The 15,590-nt window shown below is 31.9% G+C and overlaps 1 protein-coding gene across 1 annotated transcript in view; it reads left to right on the top strand.

The window, feature by feature from the left end:
- Positions 1 to 132: 132 nt before the first annotated feature.
- The window catches only part of LOC127701269 (phosphorylase b kinase regulatory subunit beta-like), a 64,190-nt gene continuing 48,732 nt past the window's right edge, over positions 133 to 15,590 (top strand). Inside the window, exons 1-6 of the mRNA XM_052205103.1 lie at positions 133 to 418; positions 6,790 to 6,934; positions 11,965 to 12,064; positions 13,249 to 13,356; positions 14,128 to 14,187; positions 14,885 to 15,021. Of these exons, the coding sequence (XP_052061063.1) occupies positions 220 to 418; positions 6,790 to 6,934; positions 11,965 to 12,064; positions 13,249 to 13,356; positions 14,128 to 14,187; positions 14,885 to 15,021 (749 nt within the window). The 5' untranslated portion in view covers positions 133 to 219. The remainder of the gene's footprint in view (positions 419 to 6,789; positions 6,935 to 11,964; positions 12,065 to 13,248; positions 13,357 to 14,127; positions 14,188 to 14,884; positions 15,022 to 15,590) is intronic.

Genomic DNA, 15,590 nt, shown 5'->3' with positions numbered 1-15,590 from the left:
TTATTCTTTCTGTACATACTAGCATCCAGATTTTTGTTCAGGGGTTGGGAAAGGTGATATTTGTATATTTAAAGACTTCCAGATTCAGAATACCGATCGTGTGTTAAGTTTAGCTGCTATACTTCCTGTTAGCCGCTTATGATAATTGAAAAGTGAAAATGATTGAAGACCCTTAATATTTTTTTAATATAGCCCTTCTCTGTCCACCGTAAGTCTACAATGGGTGACATTAGAAGAGGAACAACAACAACAGGGCGCAGGACTTCTTCGTCAGACATGATTTCAAGGCGTCTTTCAAGAATGGACAGCCGATCATTATCTGGGGTTTACTCTTATATCCCAACTAGTGCTACAGTGAATATTAACGCAGAAGCCCAAGAGGAAGCGCTTAGAAAGTTGAACATCAATTATGCAACATGTATGTGAATTACTAATACAATAATAGTCACCGCTGAACAGGACAAATTCAGGTCGTCTTGTTAGCCTGGGTTTTTCTGAATCTGGGTCTCTTCGCCTACTAACAAGTTCACCCATTTAACCGTACCGCCTTCAAGATGAGCAAAAAGTTTTGTTTACATGTTCGCTCATATTCTGGTTAGCCCTTATTATTATGCCAGCACAGATTACTGGAGATCATGAAGGCAGATGTTCAATGGTATACATCAGACCTGAATTCTAGACAGTTCGGTACCCAGACAAATCGGCATCCGGACAAATCGGCACCCGAGAAAGACACTTCGGCACCCAGACAAATCGGCACCTAGACAAATCGGCATCTAACATAGACAAATCGGCACCTTATAAAGATAAAATCAATTATTTTATCCTTGATCAAAATATAGTGAACCAAACATTAAAGTTACCTGGCACTGATATATGTATGTGGGTATGAACTCAATTTACAAGTTTAGTGTTAATATAGCGATTATGTTTGACTGTTTTTACAAATTACCAATTTAATTCCTGCACTATTTATGACATTATTGTCAATATTGTATATGGTATCTTCGAAGAAGTATCTTATTCTTTTTGTTTTTATTATTTGTGAAGACTGTATTGCAGCTTAGTCATTTGGATAGCTGTCTTGTCAACTTATTCGTAGATCTAATGTTGTTGAACATTTTTGTCACTTAAAGTTTCCCTTCATCTATTATACTTTCTTAAAAAAAACTTGAAAATTTAATTTAAAAAAAATGCCTTTCAAGCCAATAACTCTTATAAGGGATAAATTTACAATTTCGGTCAGTTAACTTAGTCAACTTAGTTGTAGATCTCAACTTGCTGGCCATTTTTGCTGTTCAAAATTTCTCTTTATCAGCATTTAAGATCATAATAAAAAAAAAAAAAAAAAATGAGAATGTAGCAATTCATTCTTTCATGGTGCCATCAGTTGTATTTTGGAAGGCAACATTTTTTTTAAATTTCGGCAACTTTTATTTAAAACGGCCTCTATTACATAACGGAGATTGCATAACCCGTGTCATGCCAACAACTGGTTTTTAAATAATCGTGTTTAGTGCCGATGCAAAGACCCTATAAGTGAATCAATATTAACGCCAAAATATGCAATCTTTAATGACCTGACAACAGTATCGTAACTATATCCCTTCTTAATAAGTCTATTTAAAGGTTTTGTTAGCTTCAGAGGTGAATACTGACATTTTTGTGCTTTATAAAGAATATTTCCATAAAAAATTGGATGTGAAATACCTGAACGTATAAGAAGTCTGCATGTTGAGCTATATTTACGAATGATGTCCTTATACCGATGATAAAATTTAGTAAATGTTTTGACTAGTTTGTGATATCGAAAACCCTGGTGTAATAATTTTTCAGTAATACATAAATTTCTCTCGTTAAAATCTAAAACATTGTTACATACACGAGCGAATCGTACAAGTTGAGATATATAAACACCGTAAGATGGTGACAAGGGAACGTCACCATCTAAAAATGGATAATATGTATGTTCGCTCTTAATGAGCATGAAATACTTGCAACTGGACAATAAGCAAATTCAGTTAAAAGTTAATTCATATGTTACATATTAAATTTGCAATTATGATAATCATTAACAACCGGCATTGAACAAACTAATGCTAATAAATTACTACCTCATCAACTGTTTCCCCATCATAGAATTGCCGTAAACGTTATTGATTTTATTTAGGACATACGTGTATTGGCGCTAAAAGACGTGAGACGTTCTGGCGTTTAACAGTGGACACGTTTTGGCGAATAACAATTATCGGACACGTTTGGGGGTTTTGAAATCGAACACGTTTGGGCCATATTGAATATTACGGACACGTTTGGGGAGAATAGACACGTTTGGGGGAATCGGACACGTTTGGGAGTGTTACATATGTTTCTGGGTTTTTACTCATTATGGCTTGCACGCGCTTTTATGTTTATGGGTTTATATTAAAACAATAAAATATAGTTTTCAGGTATTGTGTTGTCTTTACAGATGTAAGGATCAAACAGGAACACAAGCTGAAACACAAGCTATACACTTTTGATCTCTCATTTGTCTCTATTGAGAAATTATCAGATTTATACATAAAATACTGATTAATGCATAACTACAATTAATTATGATTTAATTAAATGATGTTTATTCAAACACCGTCAAATCTAACAATCAATTATGATTTAATTAAATGATGTTTTACTATTCATACACAATCATTTAGGATTTAATTAAATGATGATTTCAAATTTTGTTATTGCATATTTTATCAACGGATTATAATATTACGGTAACAATTCTTTTATTTTTCCTAATATATATATTTAAAAAAATAAGGTGCCGAATTGTCTTGGTCCCGAAATGTCCGGATCCCGAACTGTCCAAAATGGATGCCGAAATGTCTTCGGACTTGGGTGCCGATTTGTCTGGGTGCCGAAATGTCTTGTTACCATCAGACCTGCCAACTATCCCGATTTATGGGTACCACGATTTCCCGAGGATTGCAAGAACAAATTAATATCCCGAGGACAAATTGATTTGTCCCGAAAACATGATTTTACATGGAGTTTTACTGCTTAAATTTGTGTAACAGCATACAACTATAAGGTTTAAGACGTTGTAGTCGTTTATACTCAATAAAAGTACAAGTTATCTTCAGAAAATCGATTTGCATGTCTTGTATGCAAATTCCTTGTTGAAAACAATATGGCGGACGTAATTATTCATAAGGTAGATAACTCGACTTGAAAGCAAAGTACTGTATTTGATAAGCTTAAATACCCGAAAAAAGTTATGACATGTATGATAACTGTATCAACTTTTCATCATTTCAAGTTTTTTAAAGAATTTTTTCATTTCAGTACTTTTAATACTTTTATTTTTTTTAAGTTGTCTTCTTTTTGAAAAGTTATGTCCGCCATATTGTTTTCAACAAGGAATTTGCATACAAGACCTACTAATCGATTTCTTGAAGTGAAATTGCACTTTTATTGGGTAAAAACGATAATATCTTAAAATAATATTCTTTAATATTGTTTAAAGTAGTATAACACCATGTAAAATCATGTTTTCGGGACAAATCAATTTGTCCTTGGGATATTCATTTGTTCTTGCAATCCTTGGGAAATTGTGTTTCCGCCGATTTACGGGGGATATCCCCCATGAAAGGTGTTAGCCTGAATTTTGAAAATCTTTATTATATAAACTGAACACCTCAAAACAGGCATTCAAATGAGTAGGAAGCGTATTTAAGCACATATATACTCATTCAAACACTATAGTAGTAGATTAAAAATAGATATAACAATTTAAGAGGAGCATTATGTCATATTGCGCTTAAAATCCCCCATGGAGATTTTTAAAAGTTGGCAGGTATGATACATGTACATGTCATGTATGTATTGTAAAACTGATTTCACCGTTAAAAATTAACTTACATGTATAAAGATTCAAATTTATAAAATAATACATTAAAAACAAAATTTTATTGTTATTTACACAAATATAACAATTTTAGGCCACCAGACTCTGTTCATTGTTCATTTAAGTACAAATGTTTTATATGTCAGATCAAATTATGAAATAGTATTGCAAACAAGGGCAAACAGTATTGTTCACTGATGGATCCTGCTGAGGGAACCCATGACCTTTGTGGAGCAGCAGCAATAATTTAAACTAAACACTCAAATCTGCAGAAAACTGTGGATGGAAAAAAGATCCATACTACTAACAGAACTAATAGCAATTTTAATAGTCCTTGAATGCATAACTTAAACCTGTACAATGCCATAAAAATGTTTAGAATTACTCAAACAGTTAAAGTACTATGGAATTCCTCACACTTACCTGGACCCCAAACAGAATATAGAGCATCCAAAGCAAAAATCTTTCATCATGTTCATGTCTTTCCATCCCCAATTTAATTTTATTTTACGAGGGATAAAAATTATATATATTTGACTTGTAGTTCATAATTATATAAATATTAATGAATTTTATTTATAAATAAAACCAAAGGTGGACGATCAAAAATTGTGCTTTTGATGCATATTCAAGTATATAATTTTCATTAGACTTTCAGACATTTATTTCAAAGTTATAAAAAGTATTTAAATTGAGAAATGAAGTTTGATTTGCTGAATGTCATTAATCATCAATACTGTTTCCTAAAAATAATTCTCATACGTACCTTGTGCAAAATTTACACAAATTTTTCATGTGCAAATTCCGCTTACCATGAATCACATCGTCATGTGTCTCAAAACCCTCCAATTTTTATAGTTATTGTTCATTATTTTATTATGGGCCTTGATCAACTTTGTGCCGGAAAGACTTGGGTCGAATCGACTTGGGGTCTGATAGGATTGGGGCCAGAATGACTTGATACAAATGTACCAAGCAAAAAGGCTTATCAGTAATCATATCCTGGACAGCAAAACTTCCTTTTGAACCGTTCATGCATATACCATGTATACTCATGTATGTATATGCTTATTTCTTCAAAGAGGGCAGTTCAAAGGGAAATAACCAGGGCATGCCAATACAACTGGTAATTCGGGGGTTGTAACATCCTTGCAACTACAGCAGCACAGGAAGCAAAAGAGCAGCTTAAAAGACATGTTAAAGTACATTGTACTTTACGGACTTATATGAAAAGATAATATAATTCACTCAAACTTCTGTGATTTTCCAACAGAAAAAACCATTAAGATATTTGCCCAACTGAGAATGGGATATAGTGAAATCCACTAAATTACAAGAATCGGGTAGGCCAAACCAATGCTGATGAGATGTAATTGTGGAGCATCTTAAACACCTCACCACCTTATCTTGATGTGTCCCTGCTATGGAGATGAATGGAAAAATATGTTGCCTCAAATTACAAACAAGATCGAGATTCGAAACATAAATTAATTACCGCATTTAGCCATGTATAGTATGCAGTTATATATAATAGGCACCCCTTTTTCATCATAAAATATTAAAAAAAAATGGAAAAAAATAGAAAAAATGAAAAAAGTAAAAAAAGAAAATTTAAATTTAAAAAAAAAAGTAAATAAAATTATTTTTTTTTTTTTTTTTTTTATAAAGTCTAGTTCACTGTAAAAAGCCTTTAATAGGGAACAATTAAACCATGTACTTAATCTTCATTTAAGTCTATTGAAAGATAAAAATAATAAGATTCATTGTTCAATCAAATTATTTTAAAGTCACAAACAATTAAATGGTAGAGCTTTTATCATGTTATTAACATTTATTAATTTTATAAAAGTAAAGTTATTAATTAAAGATCCCTTTTGAAATCAATGTTTGTCTAAGCTTGTCCAAGCTGATGCTCTGTTCAAATATTATAAAAGTAATAATTAGAATGTTATGGAACAAAAGAAATTAGACCTCAAACATTTTGAAAGTTGATAAGCAGTAATTGAAATTTGATGACTCTTTAATCCGATATTTCTTTTTCATTGATCATGTTGATTTAGAGCACTGCCTGAGGTTATTATATTGAACACCTGTCAAAAGTTGACATGATTATTCAATTGCTACACACCCATACTTAATCCTTAATTACATTTAAGCTCACTCATGCAGGATGTCACACCAGTAATGTGTATTCAATAAAGAAGGAAAACAAACTTTTTTAAATTGCAAATAAAAAAATAAAATAAAAAACGTCTTGAGCATATACAACAATGAAGAAAAAACACTTATAGTAAAAAAGAAAAAAAAATCAAAAATAGTCAATATTGGTGTATAATATGCACCCCCTCTACCAACTTCCCTTTGGGGGTAAAAAAGTGCGTACTATACACACCTAAATACGGTACCTCTACTTACCAGACTAGATGGTGAAAATATCGTTGAGACAAAAAGAAGATTACAGATACTGGTCACTTTCATTGACAAAACTGGCAGATTTGATTCAACAGTCCTCAATCCTAATCTCTAAAACAGTACATACCTATAACATGCTCATAGGAGAAAATTACAATTTATATTTTTGTTTCAGTGTATCATTTAATGTAAAAATGCCAGGTGAGCAATACAGGCTCCTTACATTAATACTTATCTTGAGAGTCTGACTTATTCTTACCACTAAAGCTATCTCTATTATCTTGTGACTTTGTCCGTGTATTACATATTAAATATTCAGGAGGTTTACATGTCATTCTCTTAGGGCTAATACATGTAGGCTCCGTGTCGAAGGCCGTTCTTTGACCTTTAATGGTTTTACTTTTACAAATTGTGACTTTGTTGGAGAATTGTCTCATTGGCACTCATACCACATCTTCTTATATCTATAGATTTCTTTTCAGTAAAGCGTCAGATACTATGTTACCAGAGCAGTACTTTAGGAATGTTTCCCAGCATTGGTAATGATCAGAAGCCATCCAATATAGCAAGAGTCAGAGAAAGTATCTATTGTGCTGTCGCAGCTTGGGCACTATCACAAGCATACAGGTATACACCTCCATATGGTTAAAAAGTTGAAATGATGGCATGTTTAGATCTCAGAAACAAGAAATTAGATATTGAGTGAAAGGTTGAATATAAAGATAAGAAGATGTGGTATAATTGCAACGAGACAACCCTCCACCAGAGACCAAATGACATATAATGAAACTATAGGTCACTGTACGGCCTTCAAAAATGAGCAAAACCCATACTGCATAGTCGGCTATAAAAGGCCTCCTTTTCAATGTATTGTTTGAACATACAAACAAAACATTATTTTTATGCCCCCGCCCTGGCGGAGGGGGCATTAAGTTTTACCCTTGTCCGTCTGTTCGTACGTACGTCCCAAAATTGGTTTCCGTTCTCTAACTTGAGTTTGCCTCAAACAAATGTTATGAAACTTATACACAATGCTTATTACCACAAAATACAGACTCTAACTGTTCTAGAGTTATGCCCCTTTATAAATGGAAAAATTACAAAATTTTTAGTTTCCTTTCTCTAACTTAAGTTTGCCGCAACCAAATGTTATGAAACTTATACTCAATGCTTAATATCACAAAACACAGATCAAATTTGAATTTTAGTGGCGTCACTTTAACTGTTCTAGAGTTATGCCCTTTATAAATGGAAAAATTGCAAAATTTTTAGTTTCTGTTCTTTAACTTAAGTTTGTCTCAACCAAATATTATGAAACTTATACACAATGCTTATTACCACAAAATACAGATCAAGTTTGAATTTTGGTAGCGTCACTTTAACCGTTCTAGAGTTATGTCCTTTATAAATGGAAAAATTGCAAAATGTTTAGTTTCCGTTCTCTAACTTAAATTTGCCTCAACCAAATGTTATGAATCTTATACACAATGCTTATTACCACAAAATAAAGATCAAGTTTGAATTTTGGTGGGGTCACTTTAACCATTCTCGAGTTAATGCACCTTTATAAATGAAAAAAAAATGCAAAATTTTTAGTTTCTGTTCTCTAACTTAAGTTGCCTCAACCAAATGTTATGAAACTTATACACAATGCTTTTTACCACAAAACACAGATCAAGTTGAGTTTTGGTAGCGTCACTTTAATCGTTATCGAGTTATGCCCCTTTATAAATGGAAAAATTGCAAAATTTTTAGTTTCCGTTCTGTAGCTTAAGTTTGCCCCAACCAAACATTATGAAACCTTTACACAATACTTATTACCACAAAACTCAGATTAAGTACAAATTTGGGTAGCGTCACTTTTATTGTTCTTGAGTTCTGTCCCTTTATAATGTATGCAAGCGGGGGCATCATCTGTGTCCATGGGGACACATTCTCCATTTATTTTCCATTAATTACTGTGGATTCGTTATTGTGCGTTGGATACCAATTTTCATAGATTTAATGGGTATAGGGGAACCACAAATTTAAATGTTCAATGAATTACAAACTTTCTGTAGGAATGAATGCAGACTTTACATTTGTCATTTCGGGGCCTTTTATAGCTGACTATGCGGTATGAGTTTTGCTCATTGTTGAAGGCCGTACTATAGTTGTTAACTTCTATGTCATTTGGTCTCTTGTGGAGAGTTGTCTCATTGGCAATCATACCACATCTTCTTATTTTTATACGACCGCAAAAAAATTTTTGTGGTCGTATATTGGTATGACGATGGCGTCGTCGGCGTCGTCGTCGTCGTCTTCGTCCAAAGACACATTGGTTTTCGCACTCTAACTTTAGTTTAAGTGAATGGATCTTTATGAAATTTTACCACAAGGTTCAATACCACAAAAGGAAGGTTGGGATTGATTTTGGGGGTTATGGTAATAACAGTAAAGGAATTAGGGGCCAAAAAGGGGCCAAAAATAAGCATTTTTGTAACTTCCAGACATAACTTGTGTGTTAGTGTATGGATCTCTCTGACATTGTACCACAAGGTTCCATATCACTAAAGGAATGCTGGGATTGATTTTGGGGGTAATTGCCTCCAAATTTTAGGAATTAGGGGCCAAAAAAGGGGCAAAAAACAAGCATTTTTCTAGTTTCATGACAATAACTTGTGTGTAAGTGTATGGATCTTTCTGAAATTGTACTACAAGGTTCCATATCACAAAGGGAAAGCTGGGTTTGAGTTTGGGGGTAATTGCCCTAAACGTTTAGGAATTTGGGGCCAAAAAGGGGCCAAAAAACACATTTTTTTCTAGTTTCCAGACAATAACTTGTGTTCAAGTGTATGGATCTCTCTGAAATTGTACTGCAAGGTACCATACCACAAAGGGAAGGCTGGGATTGAGTTTGGGGGTGATGAATCATAATGGGGGTTCAAAAAATTTTGGGGGGGGATTTATTTTTTTTTTCCTTTTTTTTTCTTTTTTTCCTTTTTTGTTTCTTTTAAAATTTTCCATTTTAAGTTGGTTATTTCTGATTTATATTTAAAATCAAATAATAATGATATGGTAGGAGATACACACTATATAATAAGTATTGTGCAATAGCAAGAAATTTTCAATTGCACAGTATTGCACAATAGCAAGAAATCTTCAATTGCACAGTATTGCGCAATAGCAAGAAATCTTCAATTGCACAGTATTGCGCAATAGCAAGAAATATCCAATAGCACAATATTGCACAATAGCAAGAAATTGTCAATTGTACAGTATTGTGCAATAGCAAGAAATATTTAATAGCACAGGATTGTGCAAAAGAAGATACTTCCTATAAATTGCTTATTTCTTGACCAATTTCAATGGGGTTTTATTCTTGATTTCATGGGGTTCTTTAATATGCTGAATCTAACCGTGTATTTAGTTTTTGGATTTTGGGCCCCGTTTTTAAATTGGTCCACATTGAGGTCCAAAGGGTCCAAAATTAAACTTTGTTTGATTTCATCAAAAATTGAATTATTGGGGTTCTTTGATATGCCGAATCTAACTGTGTATTTAGATTCTTAAATTTTGGTTCCGTTTTCAAATTGGTCTACATTAAGGTCCAAAGGGTCCAAAATTAAACTTAGTTTGATTTTAACAAAAATTGAATTCTTAGGGTTCTTTGATATGCTGAATCTAAACATGTATTTAGATTTTTGATTATGGGCCCAGTTTTCAAGTTGGTCCAAATCGGGGTCCAAAATTAAACTTTGTTTGATTTCAACAAAAATTGAATATATGGGGTTCTTTGATATGCTGAATCTAACCATGTATTTAGATTTTTTATTTTTGGGCCCCGTTATCAACTTTGTCCACATTGAGGTCAAAAGGGTCCAAAATTAAACTTTGTTTGATTTCATCAAAAATTAAATTATTGGGGTTCTTTGATATGCTGAATCTAACCGTGTATTTAGATTCTTAATTTTTGGTTCCGTTTTCAAATTGGTCTACATTAAGGTCCAAAGGGTCCAAAATTAAACTTAGTTTGATTTTAACAAAAATTGAATTCTTAGGGTTCTTTGATATGCTGAATCTAAACATGTATTTAGATTTTTGATTATGGGCCCAGTTTTTAAGTTGGTCCAAATCGGGGTCCAAAATTAAACTTTGTTTGATTTCAACAAAAATTGAATATATGGGGTTCTTTGATATGCTGAATCTAACCATGTATTTAGATTTTTTATTTTTGGGCCCCGTTATCAACTTTGTCCACATTGAGGTCAAAAGGGTCCAAAATTAAACTTTGTTTGATTTCATCAAAAATTGATTTCATCAAAAATTGATTTCTTGGGGTTCTTTGATATGCTGAATCTAACCATGTATTTAGATTTTGAATATTGGACCATAATAGGTGAATGTCCAATTTAAAATTTTTAAGTTCTTAGACCACATTCAATCTGTGTTAGAAACCTATGCTGTGTCAAATATTTAATCACAATCCAAATCCAAAGCTGTATCAAGCTTGAATGTTGTGTCCATACTTCCCCCAACTGTTCAGGGTTCGACCTCTGCGGTCGTATCAAGCTGCGCCCTGCGGAGCATTTTATTATATTTAGCAAAACCATGAAATCAATTATCCACCAAAAGTTTTCCTCAATCCAAGAAAATTGGTACGCAGGAAAATAAATGAAACCAAAGTAGGTTTTCTTGAAACTTTTTATTTGGAGTAAATATTGTCATATTAATATAGCACTGGATTCTGACAGATTGACTTTGATTTTTATCAGATTATTTTGGGATGTTACTATAGTGCAGCAGTATTTATGTTTTTTTTACTTTACTTAAATCAGAGACACTTGATTTAAATTTGTGCGTTTGTTGTTTTTCATCAGAAATATCTACAATTGAAAAAATTGAATGCCAAATGTCAATGCATATGGTGGACCAAAATTTGGTTTTCCCACATGTTTTATTCATGTGAATCTTAAATAGATTGTTAAAGTGAACATGATCATGTAAATAATTTTGAACTTTAAACAGTTTGAAAGCAAATATTATAATGCGTCTTCAAGACATATAATATATATAGACTTAGGCATCTTTATATATACTAGTCTGTCACTCTATATATCTACCTGTCCAGATTTTGGTACTTTTAAGTCTATCTATTTTATATGAAAACATGATGATAAAACACATCTTCTTTCACCAATACAAATGCCCATTGAATTGATTTGATCTTCTATTCTTTTTATGTTCCATTTTGTTTCTCCTAACCACCTACATTTCCTTTGAGGTCATTTAAAAAAAAACAGTATATCAATAATATTTTCTAGAATCCCCTTTGAACATACATCTCTTACTTAATTCAGTAACAATCTGGTATGAATTACTGATATATTTTGTTCTTGTATGAATATAAAATACAGAGATGTGGTATGATTGCCAATAAGGCAACTATCCAACATAGTGCAGATATTAAAGATCACCTTACAGCCTTCAACAATAAACAAAACCCATATCAGATAGTTACTGGTAGCTATAAAAGGCTTTGAAATGAAATCAGTATATATTTTGCATATATTAGCCATGTATGTCCACATCTCAGAAATACATGTCAGCTCTCATAAACATAAATGTATCTGTAATTGACTGATTTTTAACTAATAAAAAAATGTTTACCATTTGAGGAAAATTGATGATGATCAAGGAAAAACTGTTGAACTTGCTCAGACAGCAGTAAAATGCATGAGAGGTATACTGTTTTGTTGGTTCAGACAAGCTGATAAGGTAACTCAATATCATAATATATTTTTTGTAAAGAATCTTACTCTTATTTTAAAAAAAAATAATGGTTTGCATAATCATGATAAAAGCAGTAAAGTAATGAAGAAAATTGTAAGTGCATATAATAAAAAAGTTTATATATATTTTATGTCTTGGATATGAAAATAAGAAGATTTGGTATGATTGCCTATGAGACAACTCGTTTGAAGGCGCCAACCCTCCCCCTAACCTGGGACAGTGGTGTAACAGTACAACATATGAGAGACCTCTAGATGTCATTTCTATCCTTTTTTGGTTAAGTTGCTGTCTTATTTCCTTTTATTCATATGTTCCTTGAGATGGCACTTGAAAATAGGTTAATTACCTGTAGAAACAATTGTAAGAAATTCAAAATCCACTCTGAATAGTTTTTGACACTTATCAGCTCAGCATTCCAATGGTCTTGTATGTACTAATGGAACAGTCCTTACTGTGACCTCAGAGAAATAATTTGAATATCAGAGAGAGTTCATGTGATTATTTTTATTGATAACATGAAATGGCACACACACAAAATTATATATGACGTAGAAAAAAGTTTTTGTTTTAAAAACTCATCAAAAGTAATTGCATTATACCTTTAGCATAAGTTTCACTTACAAAAAAATGATCAATATTTAAATATTTTTGCAAATATTGAATTTGTTTAATTCACTGCAGCTGTCTCTTTTGGTAAACATATTTTTATGTCAATTCATTATAAGGAATTTGCATATTATATTCCATTTAAGTCCTAGATTAATTTCTAAACAAAGACAAATAATTTTAATGAGGAGTATTATGAATCAGATGAAATTTCCAAATATAAGTGGGTTTTGAGAAAAATAATTTGAAAAAGATAAATGTCAAAAATTACTACAAACTATATATATGTATAAAAATACCCTGCGTAAAAAGGAAAATAACTCTTACCTTACTCTTTTAAAAAAAATGGATTGTTTATTTATGCTTTTTAATTAAAAGCCACATGTATCGTACATGACTGTGCTTGTCACAAGTCAAGAACCTTTACACTTTTACAGTGGTTGTTTTTTGTTTATATCAACATATTTTGTCATTTTGGGAAACTGGTAATGTTGGCTGATCTTTGATAATCTCAGTAATATTTATGGAAAAACCAATATCAAGTTAAGTCCTTTTATTTATAGGTAGAAAAGTTTAAATTAAATCAGAGTCCTGACTTTGCATTACATTCATCATTTGACATGGTGACAGGAGATCCAGTGTATGGAGATCAGGATTATCCTCACTTACAAGTAAGAAAAGTAGTATTTTTAGGAGGGGGAAGGTAAAGATTGCAGGAAATTCAATCAAAACCCTTATGTCACTGGCTTGATACCTATATCTTCCAAGACTCATCTCTACCCTTATGTCACTGGCTTGATACCTATATCTTCCAAGCCTCATCTCTACCCTTATGCCACTGGCTTGATACCTATATCTTCCAAGCCTCATCTCTACCCTTGTTGGTAACAAAGTGTAGTGAGGTGAACATTCATTAGATCATATCTATGCCTGTGTCAAACTATTGATAACAAATATATACTCAGATATTCAAGTTATGAAATGATGTGTATGTGTGTAACCTTCCTTGTCAAGAGAAATATTTAATTAAAAAATTATATATGTAAGTTGTGCATGGTGTGAATTTATCTGTTAATTTTTTTAAAAGTTCAAGTAACTACAATTATGGTCAAAGAAAGATAACTCTAATTAAACCTAAATGTATTCCATTGCAATACAATGTTAAGTTCATGCTGTAAAATGAAAGCCATCTTTTCCCATCAGTGCTCACAAGCACTTATAGATAGACTATTTTTATTTCAAAGTACTTTAGATAGCAGTCCAATATGTTGTTGTGTTCTAAATAGTTATTTCAAATACTGAACAAATAAAAATGAACAGATATAGTTAACGTTCTTTCTTAGATATATTTCGGTGTAATAAATTCACATATATCGGTACTCCCTGAATTATAAGAAAATAACCAGTTTGAAATGTTGCTTCACCAAATTTTTTTTTTTCAGATTGATGTGGTTGGACTATATTTGCTGTTTCTAGTGCAAATGATTGCATCTGGTTTAAAGGTAATCTTACAAATAGTGTTAGTTGTACATGACTTTAAGAATTCTTTCTTCTCATTAGCTAAAAGCATAGGGAATCTTCATTTGTAAAACATTTACTTCACCACGAGAAAAATCATGAGAGGTTGATATAAGATTTAGAACAGCTAGAATGTAATTTATCTAGGCAACATAGGTTTATGACGTCATGCAAATTCTTGTTGTTTGTCTTCTTTTTTTCAGTGTTATTTTTGTTTTTAGTAAATTCTATTGGATATTTCAACTTATAAAAGTTTGCAACTGCCAGAGAAGATGATATAAAAGTCAATGATTGTAAAGTACTTCATACATTTTGTGAAATGAGGAAAAACATCATTTTTGTAGTGTTTAAACATTAAATATAGATGTCACTATCATCAAAATGTAAATGAGGCTGTATTAAATTGACTGTTTTTTAATTTCTTATGTTTCTCTTACTGAAAAATAAAACAACATATCTGTAGACTACGTTATTATTAAAAATACAGTCAAACCTGTATTGAAAGGTCACTCTTTGGAAAAGAGAAAAGTGACTTTATAAGAGAGGTTACCTTTGAATCAGGGTTTAAAATGCATAGGTATTACTACAACAGGACAACAAGAGGTTGACCTGCCCATGACAGGTTTTCACTTAAAAGAAATGACCTTGTAAGCAGGTTTGAATGTTCATGCATTCTTACAGATTGTGTACACAACAGATGAAGTAAACTTTATACAGAACTTAGTATTTTACGTTGAGAGAGCCTACAGGACACCAGATTATGGAATGTGGGAGAGAGGAAGTAAATATTACAATGGATCTACTGAAGTCCATGCAAGGTTTGTTGTAGTGTCAGATGATGGACAATTAAAATTATTGTTTTATTTTAGATCATTCCATAATTTCAATGGGAAACAAATGATATAGTGTAATGAAATGAAGTCTTTCTCTGAATTCTTTATAATCTATAATGAAGGATTTTTTTAAAAGAAGAATTTTAAAACTTTCCTCCTGGATTTTCATGTGAACTACTGTAATAATAGAAAACAAGTATGGTGGTAAAAAGAAAGTATGGTCCCTCTTGTATTAATGATTTAAAGAGACTTACCAGTAGTTTAATATTAGACCGTATGGGAAACATTTTAATCTTATTGCAGAAATATACTTTGTTGGCGTTGTTATTTTTTTGCAAACCTAACAACTTATATGGTAGTCAACAGAGATTTAAAATTTAGAATAAAAAATTTCAAAAACTGCTGAAGCAGTTGGAATCTTAATGGAGGAATGTTAGTTGTTATGTATTGACCATGTGTTCAAAGGATTTTGTAGAGGATTTGTTTTGGTGCAGTGTTAAGTATATAGGTTTTGTTTTCTTAACGATTGGTTGTTTATACTGCTAGATATTTTT

Source organism: Mytilus californianus, unplaced genomic scaffold (genome assembly GCF_021869535.1).
Source record: "Mytilus californianus isolate M0D057914Y unplaced genomic scaffold, xbMytCali1.0.p SCAF_5, whole genome shotgun sequence".
Taxonomy (NCBI): Eukaryota; Metazoa; Mollusca; class Bivalvia; order Mytilida; family Mytilidae; genus Mytilus; species Mytilus californianus.
This window is presented reverse-complemented; position numbering and strand designations above follow the sequence as displayed.